A 16,531-nucleotide genomic window follows, 5' to 3' on the forward strand; every position below is an offset into this window, starting at 1 on the left:
GGAACCCGGGCTGCGGCTCCCGCGCTGCCCGGCACCCGAGGGGCTCCGAAGGCTGCGAGGACAGAAGCCAAGCGATCCGGGCTGCTCAAAGAAGCTTTGAGCCCCAGCTTTTGCAGGACGGGAGGCACCGAGGGGAGGCGGAGGGGCAGCTCCTTCCAGCGAGCCGCGGCACCAGCGGGCTCCGGGGCACGGCGGAGACCCCGGGCCGGGCTGGAGAGCAGGATGGGGAATTTTGGACATCGGGAACAAGGGCAGAAGAACGGCCGCGGTGCCTCAGCCAAACCCTCTCACCGCCCGTCTTCCCCACAGGATCATTCCGTGCGAAGGCGAGGGGACACCGAGGGAACAGCTCTCGTGTTCCCACCGCTCTCTTCCCAGGAATCTGCAGCCCGGGGGCTTCCCCAGGTGGCCACAGCCCTGCTTTGCCCAGGCGTGTCCCCTTCTCCCGCGGTCCCCGGTGCCAGCCCCACGGAGTCCCTCAGCAGCGCTGCTCCGAGGGCTGGACCCGGCAGCGCCTCCGCCCCTGCTCCCGTGCCCTCATCCCATCGAGGGATGCCCCCTAATGCTCACAGCGCGGCATCCCGGCCTCCGGCCTCCTCTCGGCACACCCCGGGCTGCAGAGCCTGCTCTCCAGCCCCCTAGCACATCCCTGGCCTGGTTCCAGAGCCTGCTCTCCGGCCTCCTCTCGGCACATCCCGGGCTGCAGAGCCTGCTCTCCAGCCCCCCTGGCACATCCCTGGCTCCAGAACCTGCTCTCCAGTCTCCTGGCACAGCCCTGGCTCCTGAACCTGCTCTCCAGCCCCCTGGCACATCCTGGGCTGCAAAGCCTGCTCTCCAGCCCCCCTGGCACATCCCTGGCTCCTGAACCTGCTCTCCAGCCCCCTGGCACATCCCTGGCTCCAGAACCTGCTCTCCAGTCTCCTGGCACAGTTATGGGATGGGGATCCAGCCCCACAAATTAATGATGGGATATAGCTCCAGCCCTGTTAATGATGCTGGGCTGAGGATCCAGTCCCATGAATTAATGATGGGATGTAGCTCCAGCCCTGTTAATTATGATGGGATGAGGATCCAGTCCCATTTAGCACTTTAATTAACCACAAGGGTGAGGAACCAGCCGCTTTAATTGACGGTGGGACACGGGCCCACCCCCGTTAATTGCCGATCCAGCCCCGCTAATTACCGATCCAGCCCCATTAATTAGCGACCCACCCCCGTTAATTGCCGATCCAGCCCCGCTAATTACCGATCCAGCCCCAATAATTAGCGACCCAGCCCCGTTAATTGCCCGCGCACGCGGGTCCGGCCCCACCCCGCCAGCAGGGGGAGCCACCCGCCCGGCGCATGCGCAGCCCCGCGGCGCTTCCCGCCCTGCGCGGCCCCTCAGCGCCGCCCGCCATGTTCGCGGAGCTGAACGAGCTGCTCGGGGCCTCCCCGGAGCGCCCGGACGCGGTGAGAGGGCGCTGAGAGAGGGCGGGAGGGACGGGCCGGGACCGCCGGGAGCGGCGGGACACACTGGGAGGGGCACGGCCTCCGCAGACGGAGGCGGCGGCTGCGGCCGGTCCCAGAGCTGAGCCGCCTTCGGCCCTTCCGCCTCCCGTTCCCGCTCCCCGCCGCCCCTCAGGGCTCTGGTTCCAGCATCCGCCGCTGAGAAGCGGCCGAGCTCTGTTCCCGCGGTGTGTCCGTGCTGCCGTGCGGGGAATAAACACAGAACTGGGCGTTAAACCCGCTGGCGGGCACTGCTCCGGACCGGCGAGCTGTTCTAGAGATACTTGTCATTTAGGGCACTAAATTAATTAATGTAGCTTTTCCAGGGAGGTTTTGTGCTAATTAAGTCACGCAGGAACTAAACACCCTCGCTCTGTGTGAGAGGTGTGCAGGTAAAATGTCAGTCATGGAGTCCCAGAGTGGTTTGGGCTGGAAGGAGCCTCAAAGCTCACCCAGTCCCACCTCCTGTCCTGTGCAGGGACACCTCCCACTGTCCCAGGAGCTCCAAGCCCCGTCCAGCCTGGCCTGGGGCACTTCAGGGATGCAGGGGCAGCCACAGCTGCTCTGGGAATTCTGTTTCAGGGCCTCAGCATCCTCACAGGAACAATTCCTAATTCCCAGTACCCCATCCATCCCTGCCCTCTGGCAGTGGGAGCCATTCCCTGTGTCCTGTCCCTCCATCCTTGTCCCCAGTCCCTCTCCAGCTCTCCTGGAGCCCCTTCAGGCCCTGGCAGGGCTCTGAGCTCTCCCTGGAGCCTTCTCCTCTCCAGGGGAACATTCCCAGCTCTCCCAGCCTGGAGCAGCTCATCTGTTTTCTGTCCATGTTTCCATCCATCCCCCAGCCTTTGCTGATTCTGGGGGTTGTCCTGACCCAGGTGCAGCACCTTGCACTTGGCCTTGTTGAGCCCTGTGAGGCTCCCATGGACCCACTCCATCAGCATCTCCAGGTCCCTCTGGATGCCCCATCCTTTCCCCTGGCATGTGACCACACCACCAGTTCGGTGTCATCAGTAATTATTAATAAATTATCCACGTGCTGCATGTCACTCCATGTTTTTCCTGACAGTTACGAGCTTAGATAATAAAGCAAGTTTGGGGTGATAATTTATTTTAAGTCTGAGTTTCCCCCTTTGTCTCCAGTTTCCCCCCTTGCTGTACTACCAGCTTGTGATGGGAATAGGGGAGGTTTCTCCTTGATCTGGAAGGTGCTTCTGAGGTCATTCCTTGTCAGGCAGGATGGAGTGGGGCAGCGCTGGTCTGATGGGGAGACAGTACTGAGAGGAATTTGGGATGGTGCCCTTGGGGCTCAGAGCAGATCAGGTGGAGGTGTTGGCTGAGGCTGGGTGGTAGTAAAGGATAGTGTGAGTGTGCAAAGTCCCAAAGCCCTGTGGTTGGTGTTGGGTTTTTAATGCACGTGAAACACTGAGGGAGGAGAGCTTGGTGGAGTTTGTGCTCTGAGGTGTGTTTGGTGGTGGAGCTGTGGGATGAGCGGGAATGTGGGCACCCACGAGCTTGGTTCTGAGACAAGGAGCTCACCTTGATGTGAGCAGGAAATTCCACAGAGCAAAAACGCAAGATTTGGCCTCAGGATCCTGGGTTTGGGCTTGGCAGCCAGGGCAGGAGCTGGCCAAGGCTTTGTCTGTGTGAGGAATTCCCTTGGGCTGAGCTGTCCCTTCCCATCCCAGCACACGCTGCGGGTTCTGCTCTGTCCGGGTGTGACACCAGGGTGGCTGCCTGCCCCGCGAGCCGTGTTCCCAGTGCTGGAGTGGGGAATGGCTTCCTGCAATACTCGGTATTAAATCTGCTTTAGTCTGGTGTAAGTGATGAGTGTGTGTGTGTGCGGGTCCCCTCAGTGCACAGGCAGTCCCTGCCGTGTGCTGGGATACCCAGCCCCAGTCCCGCTGCGTAACAGGATCAGCCCTCTGCAGGCCTCACCTTCCCGCTGCCGATTTCCACAGCTCCACGGCTGGGCCCTGCCGCTTCCCGAGCTGACAGGAGCTGTCCCCGCAGGGCTGCTGCGTGCAGGGAGCTGCTGCCGCTGTGGCTGTGGGTGTGCCTGCTGTGTCACCGTGGGCTTGTGACACCCACTGCGGCCCCGCCGAGGGATTTTGGCAGTTCCTGACAAGTAGCTGCAGCTTCTGCTTCAGCCTGCAGGTGTTGAGAGCGTGAGGGCAGAGCATGGACAGAAAGGGCTGGGGTTCACGGAGAAGATGCTAGAGGAAGGCTTTGCCTTTGGAATGATGCCATGTGCTCAGAGTGACAAACCCCACCGTGCAGCACAGCCTGGCAGGGAGGGCACAGGGAGCACTCGGCCTGCTCTTCCCGGGGCTCTGGTGGGGAAGAGGGCAGCTGGAGAGGGTGGAGGTGCAGAAGATAAACCCCTGGATAAACCCCTGGGTTTGTGCTGTTTGAGCACAGATCTACTCCAGGCTCATCCACAGAGGGCACGTCTTGGGGCGGTGTCCCTGTCACTGCAGTGGCCATTGAGGCATAACCCTTTTTTGGGGGAAGAGCTCTCACTCCAGCTTAGGGAGAGCAGCTTCCCTGCCCTGGCCTCTGCTCTGCATTCCCTGCAGTCATGTTCAATATTTGCTGTTCCATTCGCTCCGCTTTAGGCTCTAGGCACCGGGGAGTTTGTTCTGATGGATGGCTTGGGAATTGCCTGTGTGGAGATGGCTTGTTGCTGCGAAAGGCTTTTTCTGTTCCTGGGAGTAGAAAAACCTCCCACTTTGATAAGTTCTTTGTGTTTCCAAGCAGCTCATCTATGATTTGTATTGATTAAAGAAACATCCTGACTAAGATTTTAATGGAAACAAACACCTTGATGAGGCTGCGGCTGATAATGAGTGTGCACTAATGAACAGAATTAATTTCCTGCCTGATCAAAACAAGGTTTATACCTTGTGCTGAGAGCTCTGCTGCGCTACAGAATTTTGGTGATAAGGTTTTCTACCCCAAAGATGGCACACTGGAAGTAAACCTGGAAGGGAGGACAGGGAGGGCTGTTTGGGCACAGGAGGAGCAGCAGCTCCAGGGTGCTGACATTTGAAACACGCTGGCAACGCTGGCTGTGGCAGGGGGAGAATGGGCTGGCAATGGAGTGAGTGAGTGGCTGTTTTTCCCCTGCCATTTGGAGAAGAAAGATGCCTGTGAATTGGAGGAGAGGAGCCAAAGCTGGGAGCTGGAAACTGCCCAGAACCCCCTTGATGGTGCCAGCACCAGAGGCTCTGGCGGTGGCAGCACTGGGAGCACCGTGCTGCATTTCTGTTGCCAGGGGAGGGCGTGGCACCTGCTGGGCACAGACGTGGGGGTCCAGCTGGCTCACAGCTGAGCACAAGGGTTTTTAGCTGGTGGACGTGGTGATGCTGGGCATGTGGGACATGGTTCAGTGGTGAGCTTGGCAGTGCTGGGCTAATGGTTGAGCTGGGTTAATGGTTGGACGTGATGGGCTCACAGGGCTTTTCCAGCCTCAGCGATGCTGTGGTTCAGATGCCTCCCCGTGGGCTGTGTCCAGAGGAAATGTTGGCTTCCCTTTGTAAACAGGCAGCTGGAGCTCTGCTTGTCCACTTCTTCCTCTGAGTAGCACCTGCAGAATTCCTGCAGCTTGAGCCTACATCTTGTCTACCAAGAGCAGTTTGTGCCCTCACCTTACTCTGTTATTTTGCTTCTTCTTTTCCAGGGTAAATTCACCCTGCTGCGAGACACCCAGACAGATGGCAGCTTCCTGGTGCACCACTTCCTCTCCTTCTACCTCAGAGGTGGGTCAGCAGCAGCACTCTCTGAGGCAGGGGCACCTCGGAGGTTCCCTCAGGGTTGCTCCATGAGCAGAGGGCAGTTCTGCAGAGTGTGAGTTATCCTCAGATAAACACAAAGCTTTGGGGGTAGGATTTATGGGTCCTAGTCCTGACTTGTTCTTGGGACTCCTCTGTATCCTTGGGTACATCCCATAATTCTGCATCTTGTTTCATCATGGATTGTGGCAATGGTTGTAAATCACACAGGCTCTGACAGGGAGGTGTTCACTGCAATTCTCTCACTGCTTCCATTTTTATGATGTAATTACACATATCAGGACCAATTAATAACAGATAAGCTCAGAGTGAGTCAAGAAACAAACAGAGCCTGGCAAGACCTCTAATTGCTTTTCTGGGAGCAGTTTCTCCTGTGAGTAACCTCCTGGCCCCTGCAGAGCAGGCGCTCGACTCAGGGACTGCTCCAGCTTTCTGCTGGCACAGCCACCAGCCCAGCAGCTCTGGTACTGTCACACCTGAAAGGGAGCTCAGAGTGCTGGGCAGGGCATGGGATGAGGACACTGTGGCCCCAGAACTGCCACTGCCTCAACTGGGGCTTCACCCTGCTTTGAAATATTTTGTACTTAATGGAACAGAGGGAAACTGAAGGAAATCCCATGGAAGGTGGGTTGGTAACAGTGGGAATGGTTCAAAGAGACCTGCCAGATACTGCCTCGGGCTCTGCTGATGTCCTGCCCCACAGCAGCAGTGCCCTGGGGATTGGTGCTGCCCCACAGCAGCAGTGCCCTGGGGATTGGTGCTGCCCCAGAGCAGCAGTGCCCTGGGGATTGGTGCTGCCCCACAGCAGCAGTGCCCTGGGAGTCGCTGTCCAGAGCTGCCTGTGTGCCTGGGAAAAGCCTTCCATCCCTGGTGGGTGGGCAGCCCTGTGGGATATTAACGTGTCTCAGGACCGGTGAGCTGGCTGTCACCTGCCCCTCTCCAGCCCAGGACCTGGGTGCAGTTATTCCCTGTTTGCAGCACCCCCTTGGTGCCCAAAACCTTTGGGAGATCCAAAGGTTCATCTGGGGCCACTGACTTGTTCTACTTGAAATCCACGTCCAACAAACACTGATTATGTTCATACCCAAACTGTGTTCCAAAATCACTTTTTATTTAGGCGTCTGACACAATTCCCTGTTCTGTGTTTTTCCAGTCAAGGTCACTTGCCCTGTGAGAGCCAAAATGGGAATTTTTGGCCTGTCTGTAGTTTCAGTAGTTCAGTGTCACAGCTGGCCCTTGGCCTCCTTACTGTCACACCAGCAAACAGGGTCAGGAGGTCCCCAGGCTGGCCTGGCATGAGGCAGAAAAGTGGCCTTACACTTTTTGAAGTCATCTTTTTCCTTTTTCCCCTCTCTTTTTAAACGTATTCACTAATGTGGTTATCCCCTAGAAGGGTGAAAATTGAAAGCAAAGGAGGGTTTGTCTAGACCTGTATCACTTCAAGGTCCTTCCAGACAGATCTGTGGCCTGGCTGCTGTGATTTATGAGCTTTGGTAATGTCAGCTGCAAAGTGGAACTGCTAATGTGTGCTTTTGTCCCTCCCCAGCTGGCTGCAAGGTTTGCTTTGTGGCCCTGCTCCAGTCCTTCAGCCACTACAGCATCGTGGCACAGAAACTGGTGAGTCTCTTGGCACAGGTTCATTATTATGGATCCAGGTAGTTTGTGGGTGGGAGGGAATGGGAATGGGGAATAAGAACCGTGTGTGAGCAAATGTTTCCAGGTCTGATGGGGACAGTCAGGATTGGTGCCCCTGTGATGGGGATAAAGAGCACTTTTGGGCAGAAACCTGGCTGCAAGGTGCCCCATGGGCTTTGCCCTGCCAAGAGCTGAACAGCTGCTTGCTTTGTGCTTAGAAGTGTTAGCTGGGGATCACTGTTCCCCAGACAGGCACAGACTGGTAGATGGAGGTTCCTTAATCCCCTGGAGAGGAAAATGCTGTGGTGTCAGTGTTGCCAGGACCCCTGCACCCCTGCAGAAGCTCCTGAGGTTCCTCTTGGGATGGAGGGCTGTTCACAAGGACACCTGTGTGCCTCGCCTGGCCTCTGGGCTGAGCCATCCCTTCGAGCTCTGTGAGGAGCCACAGGTAAATTCCTAGGGATTTGCTTCCCATGCTGAGTTGGACAAGGATTATGTGTGCTCTGAAATGAGGAAACAGAGACAAAGCAGGCAGGGTAATTCTGCATGTCAGCATATTGTCTGAGCTCCAAACTGCTTCACTCAGCTCTTTGTACAACACTCCAAGGTGAAATGCTCCAGGTGGGAAGTGCAGGTGACCTTCCAGGGCTGAAGGGGTGAGGGCTTGCACTGCTCCTCCCTCTGGTTCTGCTGTGAATCCCAGCAGCACTGCTGCTGATCAAGAGTCCCAGGTGCTGAGGCACCAGGTATTGTATTCCCCACTGTAAACATGGTGCTGCTAAACAACTTGTATTTTATTTACTGCTCAGTTTTTACCTTTTGAAAGGAGATAGCGGCCCGGGGTACACAGCAAACACGGTGTTCCCCCACGGAGCTGTAACTCAAGGTGTGATTCCCCTGCACAGCCGATCCTCCTGGCTGAGCAAACCTCCCCCCACGAGCACAGAGCTGTCCTGGCCTTTGTGGTGCAGAGAGGAGGAAACCGTGGAGGGAGCTTGCAGAGTGGGGCAGGAAATGGGGCACAGCAGCCGGTGTGGGGAGGAAATCCAGCTCTTAAATACGGGATTCTTGCCTGTTCCTCAAGTCAGGGTGTTTCCTAATGCCGAGATTTCCCGAAGTGCACTTAATGGGAGCTGCTGACATCTCCCTGGCTGGGAGCTGAGGAGGGAGAGAACAGGAGGATTAGCTGGAGCACACGTGCGATGCAAATGGGGGCGATTTGCTGTCTGATAGACGAACAAAAGGTGGCTGCCACAAAGGAGGTGATAAGCACGGCTCAGAGAAGCGCTGAGCTGCTTTCAGCTCTGAGTCACTCTTGCCTTGCAGCTTCATAGGTGCCCCTGTGGTCCTTGCTGTGAATTCCTCCCAAGCTCTGAGGAGCTGGAGGTCGCAACATCAGTTATTTATATCCAAGCTTCCATCACATCTTCTCTTTGCTTTAATCCTTCTTTGCAGAGATGAACACGTCAGGCTCAGGAAAGGTGGTTCTTGGCTGGGTAGTTTCACTCAAAGTTGGTTAAGAACTCGCTGCTGTAGATCTTTACTGGAGAGCAGTAATGGTGTGGCCATAGGCCCAGGGCAGTGCCCATGCCCTGTGCTGGCACTGCTGAGGTGCCTCCAGTCCTGGGGGCAGTTTTTGCAGTCCCCAGGTACAGGACAGAGTGAGTCCAGGAAACGGAGATGGGGAAGGGGCTGGAGCCCCAGGAGCGGCTGAGAGAGCTGGGAAAGGGGCTCAGTCTGGAGAAAAGGAGGCTCAGGGTGGACTTTGTGGCTCTGCACAGCTCCTGCCAGGAGGGGACAGCCGGGGGGGGGGGTCGGGCTCTGCTCCAGGGAACAGGGACCTCAAGGGTTGCCAGGGGAGGTTTAGGCTGGATATTGGGAAATATCCTGCTCCCCAGGGCAGTGCTGGAGTCCCCATCGGTGAAGAGATTTAAGAACCCTGTGGATGTGGCACTTGGGGACATGGGTTGGTGGTGGCCTTGGCAGTGCTGGGGGAATGGCTGGGCTGGATGGGCTCAGGGGACTTTTCCAGCCTCAGTGATTCTGTGACTGTGATTATGCCCTTGGAAGAGCTTCAGAACTGAGCAGTGCCCCAGTTTCTGTTGGGAGCAGGGTAGTCCCAGCCCCAGGAGGAGGCTCCTGGAGTCAGGGTAGATTGTACAGTGACACTTGTAACACTGGTGTGTGGTGATAAAGTGAATATTTATACACAGCTGAGGTGATGCTTCCAGGGACTTGCTGCTTTCCCAGTGTGCCAGGTTATACAAGTCCCAAACCACTTCCTTATGTGTTAGCTAAATGCAGGGATGTATCTTTACTTGCAGGAAAACCTTCCTGGCTTTTTTTGTGCCTGTGTTCTCTTTCCCCGAGGACCCACACTTCATTTTAAGGCAGTGTCAATGTTATTGGCCCTGACCTTGCAGAGAACATGCAGGGCTATGTCAGGCCAAGCAGCAGCAGGGCACCCTGCCAGGTTGGTGTTCCCACCCTCACTTGTACAAAGTTTGTTTTGTTTTACAGGAAAACCAGATTTGTCCCCATTTGATGCCCATCTCCTGTCCCCTGCTCCGAGCTCACAGCTTGGAGGACGTGGTGTGGCCTGATCACTGACGGCCACACTTTGTCCCACAGCTGTGTTTGCTGATGAGCTCATTCCCCCTGCTTTGCACTCTCCATTCCTTCTGTCCCTCCGCTATTTTGCTTTCCCCTATGGAATGGCCAGCATGGGTGGCAGCTCTGCTTTGAGGGGCTGTCCCTGCTGGCAGCCCGGGGGGCACCACTCTGCAGCAGCTCCCCAGAGGGACAGGAGCAGCTGAACTGCTGCTGCAGGAGCATTCCTGGGCTGGGTCGATGGCTGACAGCGTGCCAGAGATAATGTCCTGTGCTCCAGGGTAATGGAGCTGGATGCTGGCTCATAGCGAAAGCTTTCAGGCTGTTTGGGTGCTGGGCACTGCCGTGGCTCTGCTCTGGGGATATCAGTGCTGTCTGTGCACTCAGGAAGGTGCCACTGGCCATTTTGAGCACTTATCCCACTTTTGCAAGCTGTCTGATGTGTCCTGTGCTTCCAGAGGTCACACTGGGTGGGCTGCCAGCAGGGAGACAGGCAGAGGTTCGCTGTGGCAGGTGACTGCAGTGGGTGAGTTCGGGTCTCTCTGGGACCTGTTCCCCTGCTGGAAAACGAAGCTGGACTTGCTGGCTCCATGGCATGGCACTGAGGGGGATGAATTCTTGGTGTGACACACAGTCACCCTGTCCCTGGCTGCTGTGGCCCTTCTCTGTCACCCAGACAGGCCCTGGTGTCACAGCACTGTGTTCCTTCTGAAGGGGGGGACACTTTTCTTGCAGATCTGAGGTGCAGACAGTTTGTGTGTGCAGGAAGAAACGGCTGAAGCAAAGGTAAAATCAGTTGCTGAGTTATTGATATTAATAGTGAATTTAGTCACAGCAGCTCAGCAAGTTCCCAGCCCTATGGACTGCAGAAATCCCTGAGGGATTGAGGTTTGTGAGGCTGCTGTGCAGCCCAGCCCTTCTTTATGGCATGGCAGGTATTTATTTGCTGGCTGTTCCCTGCTCCTCACCTGCCACATAGAGGTGGTTCTGTCCTTGGCTAGGAAGTTTTCCATCGTGTGTGCTCAGAATTGCACAATAATGCTGCTATTTCTGAAGCTGTTACTGAGGGGTAGTGCCCAAAAAGATCTATTGCCTTGTAGGGGGAGTCTGAAGAGGGGTAAGCATTCAGGCATACGTTCCTTCCCAGCTGAGTAGAAGGAAAACAGAGGAAGCATTCTTCATAGGCTGCAGGATTCCCAGGGTTGGGAGTCCAGGCAGCTTCCATTGAAAATTAGGGAGCAGATGCCAGCAGATGGGAGTTCAGTCAGGCCTCAGATTATTCTTAATATCCGTGTTACAAAGTTGATAGTGCTGCAAAATTGAGCCTGGGAAGATAGTAATGCAGTAGTTTGGGTTGGAAGACACCTGAAAAGGTCACCTAGTCCAATCCTCCAGGAAATAATTGTACTGCACACGATCATGGAATCATTGAGGTTGGAAAGCCCTCAAGGATCATTGCGTCCACCTGTCCTCTAGCACTGCCAAGGCCACCCACTAACCCAACTGCCACATCCATAAGTCTTTTAAATCCCCCCAGGGATGGTGACTCCTCCACTGCCCTGGGCAGCCCCTTCCAGTACCTGACCACCCTTTTGAGAATAAACTGGAGAGCGAGAAGGTCCCCTCTGAGCCTCCTCTTGTCCAGGCTGAAGGAGCTTGTCCTCCCCAGCTCCTTCAGCCCTTGACAGGCCTTGGAGCAGCCTAGTCCAGTGGAAGGTGTCCCTGCAGAGGGGTGGAACTGGATGACCTTTAAACATCCCTCCAACCCAAACCTTTCTAGAATTCTGTGATCTCCACCTGGAGTCTTCTCCATGTCTGCTGCAGCTGTGGGATGTCTCCCTTGGAGCTGGACATTCCCAGCACATGGCTCTCGATTGCCCTCACCACCAGGCAGGGCTGTGAGCCAGCTGAGTTTGAGTCTGAGTGGCAGCCCCAGGCGTTTGTCGTGGTCCTCCTCCTCCTCCAGGTGGAGTCAGGGCTGCTTCCCGTGGGAGCCCTGGCTGTTCTCTCCAGGTGTTGTGCAAGTGTCGGGATGCCAAGCCCACGGCGCTCTCCGGATCCAGGCCGTGCCAGGCTCAGCTGCGTGGGATGTGCCAGGAGCCCTCATTGCCACAGCCGTGATCTGGAGATAGTGAAAAACAAAAGCTTTCACCTCCCAGGGAGGGAGGTGAAGGAATTGCTCAAAGCAGGCTCTTGGAGAAGCCTGGGTCATTCTATCCCTGCATGTGCACACCAAGCTGGCTTCCCAGAAGGAATTCCAGGACGTTTGAGCCCCCAAATCACAGTGTGTTTTTGTTATCTCCTGGCAAAGTACAGAAGAGTCAATATACCACCAGTGGCTGTAACAGAAGTGCCCATTTCATCCCTGAAGCACTGACTTTATCAGCACATTTAGATAAGATTTGATTCAAATAAGAATGAAAATTTGGCTGTTGACCCACGTGTCTCTGTGTGCACCATTTTCCATAAGTGTTCACTCTGAAACCTAATGTTTTCCTCTCTCGAGGGAGTCAGTCTGGCAGCTGCCAAGGAGCGGGGACAGCTTGTCTTCTTGGAGGGCCTCAAGTCCTGCCTTGACCTCCTGTTTGGGGAGAAGGAGCAGCCAGGACAGCCCAGTCCTCTGCAGTTTCTGAGGTGAGCCTGAGCATGGAGTGTTCCCCCTCACGTCTGCTGCCACCAAGGGCACCACCCAAGGTCCAGGACTGGCTCCTGCTGCCCTTTGCACTCCCCTCCAGGGCCAAGGACTCAGCTGGTCACCAAGTGAAGGGAAGCACCAGCATTGTGCACATCCCCCTAGGTGTCCTGGCCTGTCCCTCACTGCTGCTCAGGGGGGCATCCTGTCCCTCTTTCCAGAATTTTAAGGGAACTTCCACCCCCATCCTCATTGCTAAGCATGTCACAGGTCTAGAGCAACATTTACTTCAGCATTCCACAGGTTTGTGTCAAATGAAACCCCAGCCAAGTGGTTTTATTCCCTTCTTTCATTAATTTGAGTTTTATTCTTATCCCAGAGAGTAGTGCTGCTTTATCCATGCTGGCTTTTGGATTTATTCTCATGTCATTTTCACCATGTTCCCTGGGAATCTCAGCAAAGGCCAAACACTTCCCCAGCAGTGTCCAGCCATATTGGACTGGGCTTGGAGCAACCTGGGGTAGTGGAAGGTGTCTGTGCCATGTCAGAGAGGTGGCACTGGATGGCCTTTGAGTTTCCTTCCCACCCAAACCATTCCACGATCCCCGGAGCAGGGCAGGAGGGTTTCACCACACGCAGGTATAAAGGAGCAGGGGCTGAAGGGCAGTGAGGAGGTGGCTGTCACAGCAGTGGGGACAGCAGGGAGGGGACAGGCTGGTGATGCCCACTCTGGGTCAGTGGGTGAGGAGGGGAACGCGCAGTGCCAAGCCCCTGACGCCTCGTTCATGTCTTCCAGCGGGAGCGCCTGTGAGCTGCGGGCCTTGTTTGACTTTGTCCGGGTGTCCCTGAGTGCCGCTGGCGGTGATTCCTGGAAAGGCCCCGTGCTGCTGGTGGATGACCTCAGTGTCCTGCTGAGCCTGGGGGCTGCCCCGGTGGCCGTGCTGGACTTCATCCACTACTGCCGTGTGTGGGTGTGCTGCCAGCTGAAGGTACTGCTCCCCCGGGCCCTGCCTGTGCACAGAGCCTCCAGAGCAAAGCCTGCCTTCATTTGCTCTTTCCATATCACCATGCTGAGGTTTTTGAAAGGCTGTGGCTTTCCAAGGAGTTCAGATCATTGCTCTGGGGCCACTCTTGGGAGTTGTGTGGGTCCCTGAGTACCTGTTCAGGCTCCTGTTCAGCTGGATTCCTGCGAGATGCTGCCCAGAGAAGGGTTCTGTGTGTCTCTGATGTATGAACAGGGATTTGAGGTGTAAAATGGTGGTTTTTGGAGCTCCTGGCTCTGGAAAGATCCTGACTCACACCCCTGTGTGGGAGGGCAGGGGTGGAAACGGGTCATGTGAGGGGCTGGTGAGTCTCACAGGGGACAGAAATGAGGGGCCCCTTCGGGGGCACACCAGCCCCTACTCCCACCACCCTCCAGTGTGGCTGGTCCCCAAGGTGGGGTGGTGATCTACAGAGATCTCCCAGCGATGTGGGGACTCCTGAAAGAACCACAGCCAGAAGTGCTCACAGTCACATCCAAGCTCTGCCATCACAGGCAGTGTCCCCTCCCTGGGCACTTCCCTGCAGGAGTGAGGAATGAGCCAGTGCTGTTGGGTGCTGTCACCCTGCACTTCACACGGCGCGGGGTGTTGGGCTGTATGTGCTGACAGGGGATGATCTGCTTGCAGAGAATATTTACCTCCAAAGAGCTAAAAAAGATGATAAACCACGCTAACACTTTGCTATTTCTGTCTGAGGTGTTCTGAAGCCTTAAAGTACATTTTAATTGATTGAGAATTCATGTTATTTTCAGTCACTGGTGACTTGCATGGGCTGAGGCAGAGTCTCTTGAGATGGATGTTAATAGTCGGTGTGTTGGGGAGGTGTTTGCTCCCTGTCAGAGCTGTGAGGGTGTGAGCACTGCTGCAGCCCTTTGGCCACCTCTTTATTTACTTGCTCTGAATTCAGTCGGTGCCATCTGCCCAGCCTGACAGACTGGTTGAGCCACTGTCTCCTCACAGAGGCTGGAGGTATTTTTAGATTGCACCTTACATATATATGTGTGTGTACACAGTGTACAGTGAGCTCTTCAGTGTTTGTATGTCACAGAATGGCCTGTGTTGGAAGGCACCGTAAAGATCATGTGTGCTGTGGGCAGGGACACCTCTGGTTTGTGCCCAGAGCTGGAGGCAGCTCTGCAGGGGGGTCTCACCTGGGTGGGGCAGAGGGGCAGAAGCCCCTTGCTCTGCTGCCCACACTGGGGATCAGCAGGGTACGGGGGGATTCTGGCTGGGCCATGTCCAGCCTCTCCATTAGCAGCTGCTGGTTATTTTCCCAGTGGAATTCAGACCAAGCTGGAGCTTAGATGGGGTGTTTGTGAAAACTCCTGTTGCCACCCTCCCATCCTTCCCCTAAAGGATTAGGCCCAGCCAGGGGCTCATCCCTGCCTGCTGCTCCCGTTCCAGGGGAACATCGTGGTGCTGGTTCACAGCAGCGAGGATTCGGAAGATGAGGAGAATGAGCTGGTTGTGAACTCCCTGTGTCATCACAGCGACCTCATCCTGTGGGCAGAGGGGCTGGCCACTGGCTTCTGCAAGGATGTTCACGGGCAGGTGAGGCACAGCAGAGCGTGGACGGGTGGCACGTGTCCCTGCCACCTCCAACACTGCAGGCCCCGGGGTTGTGGGAGACAGCCCAGGCTGCAGTGTGGTTAAGGAGTAATCCCGTGGGCACCAGGATCTGCTGGAGCACCCAGCTGTCACTGCTTCTGCGGGGATGTTCAGGGACATCCTGTCATCTAGGACTCCCCACCTCTGGAAGCTTTCCAGGGTTTATACAGCAGCTGCAGTGCAGGCTTCTCCCACCCCGGGGTGGGGGAAACCTTTGCTGGGAACTTTCCTCAAATGGTGCATCTGAGCCTGGCCTGTGGTGATCTCTGCAGGGCTGCGAGGGTGCTGACACTTGTGTGATCCCTCATCAGGGGCTGCCACAAAGGCACAGGGACAGGCAGCTCCTGATGGATTATTTATCAGTGCCCCCCCTTCCCTGCAGGGCAGCCACAGGCACTGGGGCCAAGGCTGCTCTGGGCAGCCAGAGGGACAATGTTCCTTTTCCTTTCCCTTTGCAGATTAAGATAATCAAGAGATTGTCCTTGCGGCAGGCGGCGGAGCAGGATGTGGTCCAGATCTACCAGTACAAGATCCAGGACAGGAACGTCACCTTTTTCGCACGGGGGCTGTCGGCTGCAGTCCTGTGACACTGTGACAGTGCAGAGCCTGGGAGTGTCAGTCCCTGCTTCTGCAAAAGCACCACCAGCACCTCTCAGGAGCAGCACAGCAAACTGACCCGGGAGGGAAGCTCAGACACACCTGGAAGTGGTGCCAACGTGGGATCAGCCTGCCTGGGGCCTGCTGCATGCCCTGGTCCTCCCACCCCGTTCCCAACACACTCAGGCCAAGAAAGGGAGCAAGAACTTGCAAGAATGGCCCTTGGAGCATGTAAATACAGGCAGGGGGTGCCCTGCGGGCTGGGTGTGCCTTGCCTCGCCTCTTCCGGTGTGGGGCACAGCATGGCAGTGCCAGGCACTGCACAGAGGGAGCACCCTTCCCTCCCGCTGGCACAGGAGGAGATGACACACAGCGGGTGGAGCAGGGATGGTCCGGGAGCCTGGCGCAATCCCCTCCTTGCTCCCAGCTCTGGCTGGCAGAGGTTTGCCCAACTCCCAGCTTCCATGCAGTTGGCAAATGCACAGCTCTGTGGATAGCCCTCACCTGGCTGTGCTGAGACCTGGGCACTGCCACGCTTTGTCCCCTGCGGCTTCCCAAGCTCATCCTGGGCTTTGTGGTTGGATAAACCCCTCTGGGAGCCTGCCTCAGCCACTGCTTCCTCATCCCAATCCCTGACTAGCTGTTACACGACCTGCCTGTGTGAAGCAGGATTTTTATTAATAATCCGTAATTCCAGTGAGATAAGGGTACAGTGATTAAGTAAGCCCAGATCTCTGGGTGGGAACTGCTCCCCACCTGCTCCTTGGCAGGGAACAGGAAGGGGCATCTCCCAAGCCTGGATGAGGACAGGGCCTTTCCCATGGCTGCAGGGGCAGTCCTGGGAGCAGAGCTCAGGCCTGGAGGTCTCCTGGTAGCTGCTCCTGCTGGGGTATCCCATTTATCCTGGGAGATGAAAGCGTCCCACGCACTTGTGAGAGTCCAGAGCAATCTTCCAGGTCCTTGCAGCTCCAGAGCTGGGATAGCAGCTCTGGCAGTGGGACACATTCCTGATTTTCCACACAGACTCGGTGACCCATCCCATGCTGTTTTGGGAACGTGCCTTTGCCTTAGAGTTTTGGGAGCCCTGGCAAGCTCAGGGCTGTGGCTGCTGATCAGTGGCAGCCCAG

General features: G+C 56.2%; 1 protein-coding gene across 1 annotated transcript; it reads left to right on the plus strand.

The window, feature by feature from the left end:
- Positions 1-1,359: 1,359 nt before the first annotated feature.
- ELP6 (elongator acetyltransferase complex subunit 6) lies at positions 1,360-16,055 on the plus strand. The gene is made up of 7 exons (XM_041470222.1): positions 1,360-1,452; positions 5,168-5,246; positions 6,826-6,896; positions 12,031-12,158; positions 12,953-13,145; positions 14,604-14,750; positions 15,266-16,055. The coding sequence occupies exons 1-7, from the start codon at positions 1,399-1,401 to the stop codon at positions 15,392-15,394; spliced, it is 801 nt and encodes a 266-aa protein (XP_041326156.1). The 5' UTR covers positions 1,360-1,398; the 3' UTR covers positions 15,395-16,055.
- The last annotated feature ends 476 nt before the right edge of the window (positions 16,056-16,531 follow it).

The sequence above is a fragment of the Pyrgilauda ruficollis genome, unplaced genomic scaffold (assembly GCF_017590135.1).
Source record: "Pyrgilauda ruficollis isolate IOZ18807 unplaced genomic scaffold, ASM1759013v1 scaffold242, whole genome shotgun sequence".
NCBI lineage: Eukaryota > Metazoa > Chordata > Aves > Passeriformes > Passeridae > Pyrgilauda > Pyrgilauda ruficollis.